This window comes from Polypterus senegalus, chromosome 1 (genome assembly GCF_016835505.1).
Source record: "Polypterus senegalus isolate Bchr_013 chromosome 1, ASM1683550v1, whole genome shotgun sequence".
NCBI lineage: Eukaryota > Metazoa > Chordata > Cladistia > Polypteriformes > Polypteridae > Polypterus > Polypterus senegalus.
The window spans coordinates 35,685,673-35,706,269 of record NC_053154.1 but is presented as its reverse complement, the minus strand read 5'-3'; the positions used below and the strand labels follow the sequence as shown (position 1 = coordinate 35,706,269).

The window sequence follows — 20,597 nt, the reverse complement described above, 5'->3', positions numbered from 1 at the left end:
GGTGAGTGTTGATCCACACCTTGTGCGTTTCCAATGCATGTTCATGACAGCAAAAGGGTTCTGAAAATTCTCATTTTATCGCATATTTTCCTTGCACTGTTTTTCTCATGGCAAGAATATGCTTTCTATACACTTGTGTGAATTCTCATATAAACACAAATGTAAATCAAATCAAAGCCAATCACATAGCACAAAAAGTTTACTGTGATTTGGTCTTTTGAGAAGAAACCACACCACTGGGAGGTGAAAGGTTGCTGTGCTGGGAAGTGCCGAGCTGGCGCACAGCCGGCCTACTTTTTAAATGGCGGAATTGTTCAAAACTGACATGTAGAAAGTATTTTACAATGTGAGTGTAATCACAAGAGGCGATTCAATACTTGATAACTGTCTTGGCTTGAAAAATTGACATAGTTGGTAAATTTTTAAACTTTTCCTCCATTCCCCATAGCCAACAATGTACCATGCCAGTGCAGACAAGATATTTTTTTTTTAAATTTATATAAAGCCCTTAACTTTAAAGCACAATTTCACATGACAAATACATACACTTGTGAAGAGATAACTTTTAGTTTCCAAACTTATCCTTTACGATTCTTTTTTGTCCCTTAGCTTACTAACCTCGTTTCACGAGTGCACCCTGCCATACTTAATTCATTTAGGAATCCTTAATAAGGGCCGGCTACCTTTTGAAAGGATTCAACACTTAACTTCTGAATAACTTGCTAATGGCTGAGACCAATCTTGCTGTCAGTTTAATGGCTGGCTACCGTGAAAGGATTTTACAGAAACCTGATCAGGTTACACTAACCTCTGAAGACCTGGGTTAGTATCCTACAGAACCTGGAGACGCATTTCAATCCATCATCCAGCACTGCTAGCGTGAGGGCACACAAGGAAGTTTCAGGGCTATAAACTTAAGATTTATATGCAGAGAAACCAGGCCTATAAAACACTAGAAGTTAAAACAGAAAAAAACAAACAACCTGAACGTTTTAAATCAGAGTCCATACAGCAGGCATACGACACAAGACAGTTTGGTTGGCTTTTCAGCTGGTGCAGTCTTTGTCGTCTTCATCTAGCTGAGGAGTTCTTTTTAAGTCAATGCACAGTCTTTTTCCTCGATGGCCAGTCGAGATGCTTGTAGGCATCAGGATGGTTCTGCAGGTGGCTAACTTGGCAGAGATATCACAGAATTGCTTCCAAATTCTCTCCATTATATGGTGCCTTGGTTGTTGATTATGCAAAAACTGGCACCAGTTGCATCAACCAAAACTGGAGAACGGATCATTTTCAGCGGTCTTGTCACTTGTCAGTAAAGCTCCTTGTAGCTAAATACAATAACAGGTTGACTAAAATGTCCCAAACTTTTATTTCCCAATATCCTTCACTCTTATTTGCATGTATTCCAAGATCCTCTATTCCTCTTGAAAATCATGTGCTCACTGACCGATGCTTCTGTCCAGAAAAGGCACTTGCCTGTTAAACTCTCCTGTTTAAATGTCCACAATCAAAAATAATGTCCCATGAGCTTTACAATACAGTTTAGTTCACATAAAAGTTTCTTTAAATAGTCCTGTATTTCCTATATTAACACATCACACAAATTAAATATGAGTGTTATTTAACAACAGTAAAAGGCAGCGTTTTTCACCACAATACAACAAGTGACGACATCTTAAACGGAGCACTCTATGCTGACAGAGGGATGCAATTTCAGACTTCAAAACCAAGAGCACAACTGCACGCTGTCTGCTCTGCTGAACTGCTCTTTAAGATGCCCCCCTTTTCTGTGTTTTTCAGGTCTGCTGACCTTTGTGAACTGTGCCTATGTGAAATGGGGGACCAGGGTTCAGGACCTGTTCACCTATGCCAAAGTCATTGCCTTAATTGCGGTCATCATTGCTGGAATAGTGAGGCTTGGCCAAGGTGAGAGCAGAGGAGGGATTGTAAAAGGCATTGCCTTACTTTTCTCTTTCTTTCTTGAATGGTAATACTTTCCCTGACATTAACGTGGAGCCTGTATCTTGAGCAGGGCACACTCAGAACTTTGACAACATGTTTGAAGGCTCATCTCTTGATGCTGGCAACATGGCACTGGCACTATACTCTGCACTCTTCTCCTACTCCGGCTGGGATACTCTCAACTTTGTCACAGAAGAGATCAAAAATCCAGAGAGGTAACGGATAACAACATTTTGGGTTCTATTTAGTGACAGCACTACAGAATATGTTACCTGACTCGTTAATGTCTTGCCCAGCTTCCAGTCATATGTGTGTTACTACTTTTCAGGAACCTGCCACTTTCTATTGCTATTTCCATGCCAATCGTGACCATCATCTACCTCCTCACCAATGTGGCCTATTACTGTGTCTTGGACATTCCATCCATCCTAAATAGTGACGCTGTGGCGGTGGTAAGTGTGCAGGGTTCTTCATGTCATCCTGTAGATGTGTGTGGCCAAGATGGATCACAACAGTGTAGTGTAGTTTGAACAGACTGACCAAACTGGATTAATCCAGCACTCTGTTTGAGAGTGACCAAGTATAGAATAGAACTGCATCATTGTGACATATAGCATGATGACAGCACTTAGAAGTAAAAACCAGGCTAACCACAAAGATGGATTATGCAGTTGTAGTGAGGCCCACCCGCAGTGAAGATGAGACACCACAACAGTCCAAAGTTGGATACGTCACTTGAGTGCTCCTTTGGCTTTTCTTGCTGGTCCAAGATCATTTCCTGGGTGTCCAGTGGGGATAACCTTTTTGGGAAGTGAAATATGTACGCAAACAGTACGGAGAGAATAAAGAAAGTTGCACACCTTATTGATTGCTCTTACATTTGTTAACCTAGTGCTTACGTTTATTTATGGTTAGAACCTATTACTCCTGCACATTAAGACTGCTGACCTTTTGGCAACATGCTAAATACGTATGTAAACATTTTTCCCAATTTTTGACTTTGTCATTGCTTGTTTCTTTCTTTTTTCACAATCGATCATCTGAGTAGAGTTAGGATGTTCCCGTCACGTCCCCACACTCTCTAGCTACGAGTTCAGAATCCATCAACTCAACAAACTGGTCACAGGCACCCGTGTTCACTCAAGCATGTCTGCCCACCTGAATGGCGATTCACGTAGGCACTAGGCTGACTTTATTCGCATATTGTTGTGAGACACTAGGGGTCGCTGTTGCTCTTTTCAACCTAACAGACAGGCACACTCAACGCAGGGTAAAATCACCTCTGCATCCTTGTTATAGTGCCCTGGAGCACCTCCGCCACCAGAAACTGCAATACAATAATAAAAAACACAATAAATCAACGCAAACCTCTCCTCCACACCTCCCAGCTAGCTCTGCCCTCTACCTCCCAACTCCGGCTCACTTGCTGGGTCCTCAACAGTCCGTTATATTGTGTCTGACCCGGAAGTGCTTGGGTTCTACCATCCATCTGACTTTCCCGCAATTTCCGGGTCAGCTTTAGAAGCAGAGTCTTCTATCAGCCTGGACTATGAAAAAGATAAAAGACCCCATGTCCCCCTGACAGCGTCTCCTGGCGGCACCCACGGTATCCAGCAGGGCTGAGAAGCCGAACTCCAAATCCCATGGTGCCCTGCGGGAATCTGGGGCACCACTATGCTGCAGGGAAATCGCCATCTGGCGTTTTGGGGTAGGCAGTGGTCACACAGTAGCTGCCATCCCCCATCCTTCTCTTCTTTGGACACCCCGACTGGGTTGAGCAGCCGGCTGTCCACCACATTGTGTTAAGTAAGTTGTTTGAGTACAATGAGCAGAGCCACTGTAAACAAGAACATCCATTTAAACAGCATGTTATTTGTTGTTCCCATCAACAATGTTTGCAGACAGCGCCAATTTCATTCACAAACAAACCCTGCTGTATCCTCTATTGGCTTCACTGAAAAGATGTTGACCTTGCTGAAACATATTATTGTGCTCATTTTAGTCTGCCCCCAATCACCTCATAACCTACTATGCTATTCCAGAGTGCTTACTGTAATCATCGTCAGGAAAGAACTGCATGGAGTCGTTCACTGAAAATCTGCAAAACAAATGCCAAGATGAAGAGCAAGTCAAAAACGAAATAGCAAGAGTCAAATACCAGAATGATGAAAACAAAACTTTCAAATAGCATTTGTTAACTGGTTGAACCAGTACCTGGAAACTGAAGGCAAATTGCCTCAAAACAAAACAGTAGAAAATGCACCCGTCCCAACAAAAACAACTCTTACAGGTCTTCTGTTTATGTAATCAGCTGCCACAAAAAAAACAAAACGTTAACGTTAACCACTCAAAAATGAACCATAACTAAAAGGGCTTTTGCCCTTCAGAGCACACACTGAAGAATCTGAAATCTCATACAAAATGTTTCCTGTTGCTCTGTTAAAAATGCATTGGAAGCACAACCTACCAAGGAAAGCCATGCCACCTTGAACATCTGACCAGCATTACACTGAGCAGACTCTTGTCGTGACACATAAACACTTTAGACGTTGCGAGTGCAACACTAAAATGGTTATTTCATCATGCAGATTAAAGTAACATGATGCCCTGAACCAGTTTGTCACCTTACTACAGATGTGCGCTGTAGCTCTAGTTATGTAAGAGCACAAAAGGTACCAGCATGTTGTTCAAAGGTTAGGTGGTGGACTCTAACAGGAACATCGTGACAACAGTCGGCATCACTGAGACCAAAGCAGGCACTAACTGCTGCATGGGTCTCGTATATACACTTTTTTCTCTAAATGCTTCTGCCCGCTTTTCCAAATCCTTCCAAGGCACAGTCCAGTTTTCCTTCCCTGTCAGAAGGGCTTCTGCTGCCACTCAAGTATCAAGTTCTGCCCATCCTGCCAAAAGCCTGCAGACTGCTGCCTTCCACCTTATGCGTCTGCTGGGTGCAGCAATACTTCCTCACAGGCCCAGTAACAGGTACTGAGTGATGCCTACCACTATAACAAGCTTTTAACATTTATTTTCAAGGACATGTGTCATTTTTGAATTTTTGGTACGGCTGGAGTGCCCGTGGACTGTGAGGTTTGCTGATGACATTGTGATCTGCAGCGATAGTAGAAAGCAGATTGAGGAGACCCTCGAGAGGTGCAGATATGAGAGGAGAGGGATGAAGGTCAGTAGGACCACCAAGAAAAAATACATGTGTGTGAATGAGAGGGAGGTCAGTGGAATGGTGAGGATGCGGGGAGTAGAGTTGGCAAAGGTCCTTGGGATCAACAGTAAAGAGTAATGGGGATTATGGAAGAGAGGTGAAGAAGAGAGTGCAGGCAGGGTGGAATGGGTGGTGAAGAGTGTCAGGAGTGATTTGTGACAGACGGATATCAGCAAGAGTGAAAGGGAAGGTCTACAGGATGGTAGTGAGACCAGCTATGTTATATGGGCTGGAGACGGTGGCACTGACCAGAAAGCAGGTGACAGAGCTGGAGGTGGAAGAGTTAAAGATGCTAAGGTTTGCATTGTGTGTGATGTGGATGGATAGGATTAGAAATGAGGATATTAGAGGGTCAGCTCAAGATGTACAGTTGGGAGACAAAGTCAGAGAGCTGAGATTGTGTTGGTTTGGACATGTGCAGAGGAGAGATGCTGAGTATATTGGAGAAGGATGCTAAGGATAGAACTGCCAGGGAAGAGGAAAAGAGGAAGGCCTAAGAGAAGGTTTATGGATGTGGTGAGAGAGGACATGCAGGTGATGGGTGTAACAGAACAAGATGCAGAGGACAGAAAGATATGGAAGAAGATGATCTGCTGTGGCGTCCCTAACGAGAGCAACCGAAAGAGGAAGAAGAAGGTATGGTTGGAGGTCCCAGACCCAGCAGCAACCGACCTTAATTTGCTCTTTGCTTTCATGTGTTTGGGGATGTTGTAGGAAAACACAGATAAAACACTGGAAGAACATGCAAACTCCATCTGGACTTGGGATTTGAACACGACTAAAACCTTACATTACACATTAATTAATAAAAAGTGGAATTGACCGGACATGCAACATATTTGAGTACGTGTATGTAGACTAATATATGCCGACACCTCCAGAGTGAATTTAGAACAAACTGGACCAATACAACAGGCTGACTCGGTATTTCTAGTCAGGGCAGAGGTCAAGTAAAGCAAGTCCCAGCTCACCCTCCTCTGATTTAGGTGTGCTAATGATTCATTTCATAGCTAATGTGGTCAAATTCACAAAGTAATGGGAATGTGTCTCTTCTGCATTTCACTGCATAGCCATGAGGCCCAAGGGAAGCCTTCATCTTCTCTCTTCATTAGTGGCAGCCCTGTCCATGGTGAATAAAGCCATTTTCTTCTGTCTTTCTTAGACTTTTGCTGACCAGATTTTTGGCATTTTTAACTGGACCATTCCACTGGCAGTTGCCCTATCCTGCTTTGGAGGGCTTAATGCTTCAATACTGGCAGCCTCAAGGTAACTTGTGTGTTTGTGTCAAAGGTTGAATATACTGTAGCTATGGCGGTACTGCAGAAATGACTGTTGTCTTTGTAAATTCCAGATTGTTCTTTGTTGGGTCCCGTGAAGGACACCTACCCGACAGCTTGTGCATGATCCACGTTCATCGATTTACTCCAATTCCTGCACTTCTCTTCAATGTGAGTACAAAATATAAGGAAGGAAGGAAGAATGGTAGCTGAGCTGAGAAAAGGCAGCTGGCGAGTGTGCTGAAAATCAGACCACACACTTCCAGGCTATGTCCTTTACTGTTGCTGTATTCTAAACGATATGCAAAACTGTGTTAAGTGTTCTGAGCGCGCAGTCAATGACGTGTGTTAACTAAGAATAAACTGAGCTGAATTATTCTTATTATAAGACAGGAGACCCCAGGTAGGACAAGTGGGTGAGACCTGAGACTGAGGGCCAAGAAAAGTGTGACAAGTGAGGAATGAAGCCCAGGACAGGCCTTTATAATCTTCCTCTTGTGGATGAAAAATGTTCTTGGGTATCAGCAAAAAGGAAACGAGGATTATTTACCTTGGCTAAGGAGATTCCTTTATTTCAAGGCTTTGTGAGAAGTCAAGCAAAATGACACCTTTTATTGGCTAACTAGAAAGAGTACAACATGCCAGCTTAAGAGGGCGACTCGGGCCCCTTCTTCAGGCAAGATGGAATACAGAAAGTGGAGTTCCCCTGTTTATATACACCCACTAGGAGAAATAACAACACTGGAAAACCTTTTAAGCTTAATTTGTTTTTATGTTTCCTGGTGTGTACTGTATATAAACACCGGGAACTCCACTTTCTGTATTCCATCTTGTCTGAAGAAGGGGCCCGTGTCGCCCTCTTAAGCTGGCATGTTGTACTCTTTCTAGTTAGCCAATAAAAGGTGTCATTTTGCTTGACTTCTCACTACATCCATAATGGCTAACACGGTACCACACCCTAGCACTAAAGGCCTTTGTGACAAAGACATGTCCCACCTATCACCTGAAACAATGAAGTGACATTGCACAGAACGCTTATAAATGCTTACCTGTTCCAGATGCATGGCCAAGGACCCTTTAGCCTCCATATAATTTAAATATTGCTTTGTCCACAGGGTGCGATGGCGCTTGTATATCTTTGTGTGGAGGACATCTTCCAGCTTATTAACTATTACAGCTTCAGCTACTGGTTCTTTGTGGGCTTGTCAATTGCTGGGCAGCTGTACCTTCGTTGGAAGGAACCCAACAGGCCACGGCCACTGAAGGTAAGAAAGTATAATCGCTGAATGTCGGATTAGGACTATACAGCATGTCAGTTACCATGTGCTTGGTGGATGACATTAATATATCCAGCTTCTAGACTGTTAGCAACAAGGTGAGGGCACAGCAACAATTAATTTCCCACCAAGAAATGTAGCCAGTAGACTGGACTTTTTATCTTCAGAACTTACTGTAAAGTGCCAGCTATATGCCCAAACGACTTTGATCTTGTTCTCTGAATCCAGAAAAGCATCCGCTCTATTTCTAAACCCATAATCCTGTAAAGAAAACTCATTTCTTCTGCCGAGGCCAACAATATCACCTTGTGTGCATATCATCACTACAAGTTCTACTGAAAAGTGTTACCATATAGTGTTAAAAGCCTACTTTGCAATATTTAAACAAGTAAGAAAATGGGTTGAAATATGGATCATACTGTGTAGCAGGTGAATAAACACACACACGCACACAAAATAAGTCATGTTGGGGCTTTTCTGTTTCCCTACAGCTCAGTCTTGTCTTCCCAATCATTTTCTGCTTCTGCACAGTATTCCTGGTTGCTGTTCCACTATACAGTGATACCATCAACTCATTAATTGGAATTGGAATTGCTCTGTCTGGAATCCCAGTTTACTTCATTTGCTGCTACATCCCAGTCCACAAGCGACCAAAGTGCCTACGCAAAGCCATTGGTAAGTAAGCGGGGATCTGCTTCTTGGTATGATAAAAGCATTTCCTCCGTTTGATTATGAATCATAGGCAACCCTACCACTCCATCGTGATTTCTTTTTCTTTCACTTCCTAATTCTTTAAATATTACATTAAAATTGCTCTATTTATTAATTCTGTTCCTGCACCAAATAAATACTCTTGAGAAATCCTGAAAAGAACACATCAATAAAAACAAAGACCCTTTAGCTTAGGGGCTGATTCGTGACCACTTGATATTTACCTGCTGTCAAAGATTTTTCTTAACTCCAAATGACAGCCCACCCTCTTCTCAAAGTAAATAACGGCCTCTCTACACTCGCTTCTAATTTTAGGCGAAGACCTCCTTTCTTGCTTTATTTCCAGTTGTGGCCTCCATTCATGTCATTTCTGAACAGTTTCATTTTATTTCTTTATTTTTTACTCTAAATTTAAATGTCAAACTTCCTTCTTACAGGTTCTCTGCCTTACTGTAAACTGAGTGGCCACTTTATGTTTGTGTATCTAACTGCTCAATCAGTGACCGCTTCCCGTACATATTGGGCCATTGCTTTTTAGAGAAAGTAGGCAGGTGCCAACAGATCACGTGCACGTGAACAGACGAGAAACGCTGAAAAGGGTTTGACATGGTAGGGTAGGGTAGGGTAGAGGGCAGCAGATGGGGTTGGTTGATCTTTTTTAATCATTTACTCAATTCAATTCAATTCATTCTTATTAAGCACACTTCCACTCACAAGCTCAATGCGCTGTACAGTATAAAAATTGTACAAAACAAACAGAAAACCTAAATGGAGACACAACGTGCAATAAATACAAAAGTTTACAAATATACATGGTGGTTTTAAGCCCAAATTCTAAATGTCTGAATTCAGATGCATTTTGAAAAGAATCAGGCAAATGACAACAATTTAATTTGGATAAAAGCTCTCCATATATACAAAAATAAAAGGGTATGGGGCCTAGAAGTTAAAGTGGATGTTGTTTGTTAACATAATGCAGTATACCGTGGAGCACAGGATACAGAATGTCAGCCAAAGACCCAAACAGGCTCTATTCTGATTAGAAGAACAAAAAAAAAAAAAAGTTCTTTTGTTTGGATTAATTTTGAACCACCCTATTGTATTTGCAATGTTCATTTTATTTGTTTGATTGAGTTGCACTCTGTTACAATGTTTTATTCTAAAATAAAGGCAAGAACCATGAGAGAATATGCAGAAATACCAAACAACCAGAAAAATAATCCCTGCAGAAGGAGGCCAGTTTTCATGGCACAGGCCTGGCTACTAAATGCGAACATAGAAACGGTCAAATGCAACAGGATCTCTGAAGGGCCATCAATTTACAGCGACAGATGTATCTTTGCAGAAGGGTAATACTTTCATGCCACGTGGAAGGAAAGACCTGCCAGTTTAAACTAGTTAGTCTTCAATCAATCATTTATGTGATAAGATGGAGTGAGCTGTTCAATGTAAAAACTCACGGCTACTAAGTCGTGACAAGGATAGCACAATGTAGAGTTGAATTCAGCTGGCATCCCTGAGCCATCCTTTAGACAAATTTAGGGAGGTCAGCCAATGGGGAACCTACTCACTGTTGGGTAGGCCTCTCGGTGTAAAATCACAGCCTCCAAAACGATTATTGGGCCAGTTTGCTAGAATAGGCTCCTTGATTTGTATTTTCTTTAAATGTATAGTAAATGACTACACAGTTTACACAATTTTCTTTTTACTTTCCAACAGCTCAGTGTAAATCAGTCTTCCCTTGTAAGCAGTTTGTATCTCTAATCCTAAATGATAGCAGCCTTTAAACAGAAATGCTGGATGTCCATTTTCCATCCATCCATCCTCTTCCGCTTATCCGAGGTCGGGTCGCGGAGGCAGCAGCTTGAGCAGAGATGCCCAGACTTCCCTCTCCCCGGCCACTTCTTCCAGCTCTTCCAGGGGAATCCCGAGGCATTCCCAGGCCAGCCAGGAGACATAGTCCCTCCAGCGTGTCCTGGGTCTTCCCCGGGGCCTCCTCCCGGTTGGACATGCCTGGAACACCTTACCAAGGAGACATCCAGGAGGCATCCTGATTAGATGCCCGAGCCACCTCATCTGACTTCTCTCGATGCGGAGGAGCAGCGACTCTACTCTGAGCCCCTCCTGGATGACTGAGCTTCTCACCCTATCTTTAAGGGAAAGCCCAGACACCCTGCGGAGGAAACTCATTTCAGCCGCTTGTATTCGCGATCTCGTTCTTTCGGTCACTACCCATAGCTCATGACCATAGGTGAGGGTAGGAATGTAAATCGACTGGGAAATTGAGAGCCTTGCCTTACGGCTCAGCTCCTTTTTCACCATGACAGACCGATGCAGAGCCCACATCACTGCAGACGCCGCACCAATCTGCCTGTCGATCTCACTCTCCATTCTTCCCTCACTCGTGAACAAGACCCCGAGATACTTGAACTCCTCCACTTGGGGCAGGATCTTGTCTCCAACCCTGAGAGGGCACTCCACCCTTTTCCGGCTGAGGACCACAGTCTCGGATTTGGAGGTGCTGTTTCCCATCCCAGCCGCTTCACACTCAGCTGCGGACCAATTCAGAGGGAGCTGAAGATCACGGCCAGATGAAGCAAACAGGAAAACTTTATTTACAAAAACGCCATTTTGCACTTTTATTTCATAGTACCATCTTGCAAGTGGTTTCTTTTTTTCTAAATACGCAGTCAACCAAGTCAAACACTTTATGAAAAGGAACTTGCGTTTGCACTTCATGAGAATCCCTTTGTGCCAGGATGTGGTCGATGGTAGACTTCTTAGGTGTTAAACCAAACTGCTCCAGTTGCTGGTAGGTGAGCAAGTGATCAGGGATCCTATTGCGGATGACCCTAGCAAGGACCTTACCCGGCACCAAGACCAGTGTTATCCGAAAGTTGTTGCCACAATCAAGGCAATCAGATAGGGACAAATCCCGTTTTCCCTTCAGTTAGGATGATGCCATTCTCCCAGATGGAAGCAAAGATTGATTGCAATGCCAGGAGGACAGCCTTACCACCAGCCTGGAGAAGTTCACCCCGGGCACCACAGATCCCTGCAGCCTTCCCTACCCTCAGCTGGAGCACCTCCTGTGCAGTCTCAGTGAGTCTGGGTGGTTCACAGCTAATTGGAGGATCAGCCTCAAGAACTGTGGACCCAGAGATATCCAACGTCCTAACCAGAGGATCAACTTTAAACAGCTGCTCAAAGTAGCCAGCCCAGCAGCTCACAACTTCAGCATAATCTGCAAGGACCGATAGATAGATAGATAGATAGATAGATAGATAGATAGATAGATAGATAGATAGATAGATAGATAGATAGATAGATAGATAGATAGATAGATAGATAGATAGATAGATAGATAGATAGATAGATAGATAGATAGATAGATAGATAGATAGATAGATAGATAGATAGATAGATACTTTATTAATCCCAAGGGGAAATTCACATAATCCAGCAGCAGTATACTGATCTGGATTTGCATAATGTTGTGACTCCTCTGTAAGTAGGATGTGGGTCACTAGACCATATATGGTGTGTCACATGCTCACAGCTTCCTCTAACAAACATCTTATCCACCCAGAGTTCCCTCACAGCCGTCCTTCTCAGTTTCCAGTACAGACTGGATTGGCCATCAAGCCACGCGGTGCGACTCCTCGTGATAACAGCCAGGGTGCCCTGCAAGATGAAATATCTCCTTCTGGGAACACCGGTAACACCAACACAGCTTCTCAGCGACCTTCAGGGTCTTGTCTCCCACACAGTAGGGTTCAGTAGACTGATCAGCCAAAATTAAATGGAAGCTTCATTCTGTCAGTTTTTAATTTATCTACAGTGTTGTTATTTGCAGCATTTACCAACAAAAAGACAATTAATGGTGCAAAACAATTACATTATAGTGTTAAATTGAAAAAGCCCACAAGTACAACATATCTACTTCTACACTAAAAGTCACATCAAGACTTTAGTACTAGTAGCCGTCTGGTGAACACTGGACAGAATACATAACCAAGAAGAAATTAAGTTATTGAAGCAGCAGAGAATAATTCATAAAGAATTTTAAAAAGTCGTCAAGAAGCAGGACTTCAGTTCAAGTGTAAGCTTCACATAATGTAACCTCGCAAACAGACCTAGAGATAGCATTTCAGGAGCGGGATACACAATTCTTGAAGGACGCACACCAAGAGCTTTCTCATTAAACTGTATGATGAGGAAAAGAGTGGTGTGCAGTGAAGACCGCCGATTCTGGAGTGTTGGTACTACCAGATATACGAGCTAATATCAGATCATTCTAGATCATTCAGAGGGGACTGAGTGGTCTCATGGTCTGGAACCCCTGCAGATTTTATTTTTTTCTCCTGCCGTCTAGTGTTTTTTTTTTTTTTCTGTCCTCTCTGCCCATCGGACCTTACACTTATTCTATGTTAATTAATGTTGACTTATTTTCTTATTGTGTCTTTTATTTTTCTATTCTTCATTATGTAAAGCACTTTGAGCTTATTTTTGTATGAAACGTGCTATATAAATAAATGTTGTTCTTGTTCTGTATCCAGCAGGAAGTTAGTTTAGTGAGTCATGTAAAATGAAATGTGGTCATCGTTTGACGTGAGGGAAGACTGACAAAGAATGATGCAGAGCAATTGACTGAAGACGGGCAAATCACTTGAGCATCTAAAAAAAGGAAGACAGGGAGAGAGTTTTGTGATTTTATGCAAGCGGTTCAGAAGATGTGCAACTCAAAATTCATAATCATATCAAGCTTCAGCACCGACGTGTGTTATGAGATGATGTGCATGGATCCAGTCAGCAGTAAGACACTTGGCTTCTGAGCTTTGCTTGACATTCTACTTAGTAGAATTAAAGAACGTCTGCACTCATCTTGATCCTCACGTTACTGAAGCAGGTAGCGAGCGTATCCATTTGATAAGCTAATTCAGCGCAAACATGTATAAATTAAACACATGCAAACCAGGCCTGAGCCTCTGAAGCACACCATGAGCGCTTGAAATGCTTTTACCTTTGAAGAACGACGGCTGCATGCCACCAGATAGGTGAGAGTACAGCAGAAGACATTTGTAATCAGCCATGTTAAACACAGTGCGCAGTGACATTTACAAAGAAGAGTCGTTCTACTACATTTGCTTTCTATACATTCTCAAACCGGGCAGCACGGTGGCGCAGTGGGTAGCGCTGCTTGCCTCGCAGTAAGGAGACCCGGGTTCGCTTCCCGTGTCCTCCCTGCGTGGAGTTTGCATGTTCTCCCCGTGTCTGCGTGGGTTTCCTTCCACAATCCAAAGATATGCAGGTTAGGTGCACTGGCGATTCTAAATTGTCCCTAGTGTGTGTGTGTACCATGCGGTGGGCTGGCACCCTGCCCGGGATGATTTATTCCTGCCTTGTGCCCTGCGCTGACTGGGATTGGCTCCAGCAGATCCCTGTGACCCTGTAGTTAGGATATAGTGGGTTGGAAAATGACTGACATTCTCAAACCTACTAAATGAAGCTCAGGGCTGTGCCGGGCCTGAGCTTATCAGATGGGCAAAGGATACAAAGGCAAGAAACATTGGACAGGGTAGTCCTCCATTTAACCTCATGCTTGTTTTAACTGTTAGAATATATTAAGCAAAACAGCTATAATAGGTGAAATGAATTGGGAATAATTTGACATATGGAATGAAACCTGTACGATGAAACAAGACAAAATAAAACAATGTCCAGTAAATAATGTGCTAAATAAAACACAGCATGCAGAAACGATCCGGAATGTTCACAACACACAAATGACGCCAATGGCCGAGCTCTTCTGTCTGACTAAGGACTAGCGTTATGTTGGACAGAATATTGTGTGACGTTTTAGACGGTTGTATAGTACGGCTAATCTGATTATCACCACTTCTTATATCACAGATTTGTTCCAGGGCTGATATTTAACTTTAAGGACTTTGTTTAAAACTTCGCCTCAGGCTTCAGAAAGGGGGGATTCAATGCTTGAGGTTTAAGTTTAAAGAAAATGACACGTTGACCTTAGAAGTTGAAACGGCCAATTTGACAGATGATTTCATTGCTTGGAAGATTCTGCAGGGGGCTTTTGTGAGTAAGAAGGGCAGAGTCTTTTCAAATGAATGCCCGTTAGTTTTTTGGTGCACAATCCTGAGGTATATCGGTGTGTGTGAGTGACCTCCTGCATGGACACAGCAACTCTCAAGATTTATGTAAGCACATAAACTAACAACTGATACACACTGGAAACAAGATGTTTTAAAATTGGGAGACAGCTGCACTACACAGAAAACTCTTTCAGTTACAAAATGAGGTGGCATTTGTACAAATCTTTAAGACCTGAAACTGTAACTATGTTGAATTCCTGTGTCCTCTTTCTGTCCTGTTAGTCTGGAATGCGTGGGCTCGAAGTTGTGACCCATGTCTTTATACCCTCCTGTGTTTCTAATCAGCTGCCAGACTGGAATGAAAGCAACATTGTCGCTCACAAATATTCATTCATATGTACTTTACCTTTTATAAAAGATGTGTTTCTAATAATTGCCAAATGAAAACACAGAAGTACACGTTAGAGATTAATATAATAAATCTTGTCCTTGTAGATTTCTCTTAAGCGTCAATGTCTCAACTAAAGATTTTGTTTTTCTTTCTAGCATCCATCACACGATTCATCCAGTTTGTGTGTTTCTCAGTGCTGACAGAAATGGACACTGAAGACAAGAAAGAATGAAGGAATACACACACACACACACACACACACACACACGGAGGTCATCCCGAGATGTAAATCCTGACAGACTCTACAGAACAGCCGGGCGGCTCACACAAGACAAGCAGAGCTCAAGCACGACAGACAAGTTAAGATGTCAAGGACAAAACAAAGTATAAATGCTGTGGGGTTTTTATTTTTTTGGCCTAATATATTCTGGATTTTTGAAGAAAGGGTTATGAAAAGTGAATACTGTATTGACTTTTGACAACAGTGTATTTTTAATATAAAAAGATATCATTATTCACTCAAGATAAACGGGAGTATTTTTAAAAATGTGAACTGTGGTGTCGTTCTTGAGTTCTTTCCAGATAATTCATCAAGAAGATGTGCAAAACCGTAGTGACGGCAAGAAGCTTGTGAGGCCAACGGCTGGGGAGCCTGTCTGTCTGAAAATGTCCTGTATTTTAAATCTTTCTTCTATATCAATACATCTACAGGCTTAACAAAGGAGTCTGCTATATGCTAAGACCTGGAAGTTATGCTTCCTCAAAACATCGCAGAAATAACACAAATTACAAATACCCACCACGCTAAGGCAGCGTCAGTTTATGCAAAGAATAAGAACATGAAGACGTGTTGTACTATCACGACATTGTAATTTGACGGACGTTTTTTGAAACCATCATCAAAACTACTCCATATTAGCATTTGCTCTTCTGTAATTACAGAGCCATGCACATCAATATAAAAACAACCTTCCTCTTGACTTAGCTGACTCTGCTAAATCTTTGTCAACGTCTAGCAGCATGTACCCACGTTAAATTATTTATACAGGCAACTAATTACCAAGATGACAGACAGCCTTGGTAACAAAAGCTGTAAGAAACATCGACACAGATGGGATACTTTATATTTCAATGCACTCTGTTATATTTGTAACATCATGGAAGAATATATTTAACCAAACTCACCGAGTTGCTCTTCACACATTTCTAAAAGGAACCCACCACACAGGAGGAGATCTCTGCTTGGGTTTATGGTGTACACCCAGAATTGTCTCCCGCCTGGCCTGGGTGTGCCTCGGGATTCCCCCGGAAGAGCTAGAAGAAGTGGCCGGGGAGAGGGAAGTCTGGGCATCTCTGCTCAAGCTGCTGCCCCCACGACCCGACCTCGGGTAAGCGGAAGACAATGGATGGATGGATACACATGGTGGCCAGGGCATTTGCTATAAATACTTTGTTCTCGACTAATTTTGATTATCATTTAAACATTATCAACATTTTCATGTATATGCTCTGTAAAAACAAATAAAGCCTAAAGTTATTGTTTCACAGTTGGTAGCCATTAAAACAAAATAAAATGGGCACTAACCGTCTCTGCCAATGCTGCAGTGCACAGATGAAGTAAAGCTCCTCCAAGAGCTCCTCCAAAAATCACATAACCTTGTAAAGAGGGAAACAAAAATGTGATTTCAAGACACGGACAAGGTACGACTCTTTAATATGTAGTTATGTCTCTTACCTTCATCCTTGTTAGGTTTGCAGGGTATATTAAAAAAAAATAAAAAATAACACACACACTTTAGAAAATCTGGCACTTGGTGACATTTTCTGAGTGTCTGTTTCAAATTAATTTTGGTTTGAAATTAACATGATGTTCTTTGTTGAAAAAGACGAGATATGTTTGAGTTTAACTGAATCAACTGTAGTTTTAGATTACTTTGTAAAATAACTTTACACGTTTATATTTGCCAAAAACCACCCGATGGAACTGTTTGCACTTTTAAAATCTCAAAAAAACTTCCAAGGTTCTTGGCATTTTGTTTTGCGCTCACCTTAAGCCAATCTTCTCCTTCTTTCAGCTGCTCCCATTAGGGGTCGCCACAGCGGATCATCTTCTTCCATATCTTTCTGTCCTCTGCATCTTGTTCTGTTACACCCATCACCACATCCATAACCCATCTCTTAGGCCTTCCTCTTTTCCTCTTCCCTGGCAGCTCTATCCTTAGCATCCTTCTCCCAATATACCCAGCATTTCTCCTCTGCACATGTCCAACGCAATCTCGTCTCCCAACTGTCCAACATGAGCTGACCCTCTAATTTACTCATTTCTAATCCTGTTCATCCTTGTCTCACCCAGTGCAAATCTTAGCATCTTTAACTCTGCCACCTCCAGCTCTGTCTCCTGCCTTCTGGTCAGTGCCACCGTCTCCAACCCATATAACATAGCTGGTCTCACTACCGTCCTGTAGACCTTCCCTTTCACTCTTGCTGGTACCCGTCCGTCACAAATCACTCCTGACACTCTTCTCCACCCATTCCACCCTGTCTGCACTCTCATTATCACCTCTCTTCCATAATCCCCATTACTCCGTACTGTTGATCCCAAGGATTTAAACTCATCCACCTTTGCCAACTCGACTCCCTGCATCCTCACCTTTCTACTCCCTCTCATTTACACACATGTATTTTGTCTTGTTCCTACCGACCTTCATTCCTCTCCTCTCTACAGCATATCTCCACCTCTCCAGGGTCTCCTCAACCTGCTCCCTACTATCGCTACAGATCACAATGTCATCAGCCAACATCATAGTCCACGGGGACTCCTGTCTAATCTCATCTGTTAACCTGTCCATCACCATTGCAAATAAGAAAGGACTCAGAGCTGATCCCTGATGTAATCCCACCTCCACTTTAAATGTATCCGTCACTCCTACCGCAGACCTCACCACGGTCACACTTCCTTCAAACATATCCTGTACAACTCTTACATACTTCTCTGCTACTCCCGACTTCCTCATTCAATTCCACAGCTCCTCTCAAGGCACCCTGTCATATGCTTTCTACGCAATGCAACTCCTTCTGGCCTTCTCTAAACTTCTCCTTCAACATCCTCAGAGCAAACATTGCATCTGTGGTGCTCTTTCTTGGCATGAAACCATACTGCTAGTCACTAAACATCACCTCACTTCTTAACCCAGCTTCCACTACTGTTTCCTAAAACTTAATGCTGTGGCTCATCAGTTTTATCCCCCTGTAGTTACTGCAGTCCTGCACATCCCCCTTATTCTTAAATATCGGCACCAGTACACTTCTTCTCCACTCCTCAGGCATCCTCTCACTTTCCAAGATTCCATTAAGTAATGTGGTTAAAAACTCCACTGCCATCTCTCCTAAACACCTCCATGCTTCCATAGGTGTGTCATCTGGACCAACAGCCTTTCCATTTTTCATCCTCTTCATAGCTGTCTTTACTTCCTCCTTGCTAATCTGTTGCACTTCCTGATTCCCTATCTCCACATCATCCAACATCTTCTCTCTCTCGTTCTCTTAAGCCAATAAATGTATTAAAATGTCAAAATGTTCTCTTTCACCGACCAATGATGGATTTCAATGATAGAGACTTGCAGAAATGTTTTCAGTTAAATGGCTCTGCAGTCTACACATCCGTAGTTAAAATGTAAGGAATTTACAGTGGTGCGAAAAAGTATTTGCCCCCTTCCTGATTTCTTATTCTTTTGTTTGTCACACAAAATGTTTCTGATCATCAAACACATTTAACCATTAGTCAAATATAACACAAGTAAACACAACATGCAGTTTTTAAATGATGGTTTTTATTATTTAGGGAGAAAAAATCCAAACCTACATGGCCCTGTGTGAAAAAGTAATTGCCCCCTGAACCTAATAACTGGTTGGGCCACCCTTAGCAGCAATAACTGCAATCAAGCGTTTATGATAACTTGCAGTGAGTCTTTTACAGCGCTCTGGAGGAATTTTGGCCCACTCATCTTTGCAGAATTGTTGTAATTCAGCTTTATTTGAGGGTTTTCTAGCATGAACCGCCTTTTTAAGGTCATGCCATAGCATCTCAATTGGATTCAGGTCAGGACTTTGACTAGGCCACTCCAAAGTCTTCATTTTGTTTTTCTTCAGCCATTCAGAGGTGGATTTGCTGGTGTGTTTTGGGTCATTGTCCTGTTGCAGCATCCAAGATCGCTTCAGCTTGAGTTGACAAACAGATGGCCGGACATTCTCCTTCAGGACTTTTTGGTAGACAGTAGAATTCATGGTTCCATCGATCACAGCAAGCCTTCCAGGTCCTGAAGCAGCAAAACAACCCCAGACCATCACACTACCACCACCATATTTTACTGTTGGTATGATGTTCTTTTTCTGAAATGCTGTGTTCCTTTACGCCAGATGTAACGGGACATTTGCCTTCCAAAAGTTCAACTTTTGTCTCATCAGTCCACAAGGTATTTTCCCAAAAGTCTTGGCAATCATTGAGATGTTTCTTAGCAAAATTGAGACGAGCCCTGATGTTCTTTTTGCTTAACAGTGGTTTGCGTCTTGGAAATCTGCCATGCAGGCCGTTTTTGCCCGGTCTCTTTCTTATGGTGGAGTTGTGAACACTGAACTTAATTGAGGCAAGTGAGGCCTGCAGTTCTTTAGACGTTGTCCTGGGGTCTTTTGTGACCTCTCGGATGAGTCGTCTCTGCGCTCTTGGGGTAATTTTGGTCGGCCGGCCACTCCTGGGAAGGTTCACCACTGTTCCATGTTTTTGCCATTTGTGGATAATGGCTCTCACTGTGGTTTGCTGGAGTCCCAAAGCTTTAGAAATGGCTTTATAACCTTTACCAGACTGATAGATCTCAATTACTTCTGTTCTCATTTGTTCCTGAATTTCTTTGGATCTTGGCATGATGTCTAGCTTTTGAGGTGCTTTTGGTCTACTTCTCTGTGTCAGGCAGCTCCTATTTAAGTGATTTCTTGACTGAAACAGCTGTGGCAGTAATCAGGCCTGGGGGTGGCTACGGAAATTGAACTCAGGTGTGATACACCACAGTTAGGCTATTTTTTAACAAGGGGGCAATTACTTTTTCACACAGGGCCATGTAGGTTTGGATTTTTTTTCTCCCTAAATAATAAAAACCATCGTTTAAAAACTGCATTTTGTGTTTACTTGTGTTATATTTGACTAATGGTTAAATGTGTTTGATGATCAGAAACATTTTGTGTGACAAACATGCAAAAAATAAGAAATCAGGAAGGGGGCAAATAGTTTTTCACACCACTTTATAATAACCTGAATTTCCTGCAGGTATTCAGACATCCTCCCACTGTCAGACCTGCCGTTACGAGGAATGCTTCACTTCATCCAGTTGGTTTCTGATTTCTATTAAATTCTGCCAAGATAGGCTAAACTGAAAGATTTTAGAAAATGGATGAACAGATAGGTGGATGAAGGTTATTCTCATTGTTTTTAGGAATAATGATAGTTTCTTTAATATTGGAAAATTGACATGCTTCCACAGTTTTTAATTGTTGTTTGGACTCTGGGTCGAGCCTTGCATCCAAATGTTTTCCAGATTTATAGAATGCCTCTTAAAAATTCACTCAGTCTGAGTTCATTAGCCAGAGGCTTCCTTT

General features: G+C 42.4%; 1 protein-coding gene across 3 annotated transcripts in view; it reads left to right on the top strand.

Moving 5' to 3' along the window:
- Positions 1-15,504, top strand: part of slc7a7 (solute carrier family 7 member 7) — a 57,990-nt gene extending 42,486 nt beyond the window's left edge. For all 3 annotated transcript variants that reach the window (XM_039746223.1, XM_039746227.1, XM_039746220.1), the window contains 8 exons: positions 1,801-1,926; positions 2,033-2,177; positions 2,291-2,414; positions 6,345-6,448; positions 6,534-6,630; positions 7,575-7,724; positions 8,228-8,411; positions 15,107-15,504. In XM_039746223.1, coding sequence (XP_039602157.1) covers positions 1,801-1,926; positions 2,033-2,177; positions 2,291-2,414; positions 6,345-6,448; positions 6,534-6,630; positions 7,575-7,724; positions 8,228-8,411; positions 15,107-15,183 — 1,007 coding nt within the window. In that variant the 3' untranslated portion in view covers positions 15,184-15,504. The remainder of the gene's footprint in view (positions 1-1,800; positions 1,927-2,032; positions 2,178-2,290; positions 2,415-6,344; positions 6,449-6,533; positions 6,631-7,574; positions 7,725-8,227; positions 8,412-15,106) is intronic.
- Positions 15,505-20,597: the final 5,093 nt, after the last annotated feature.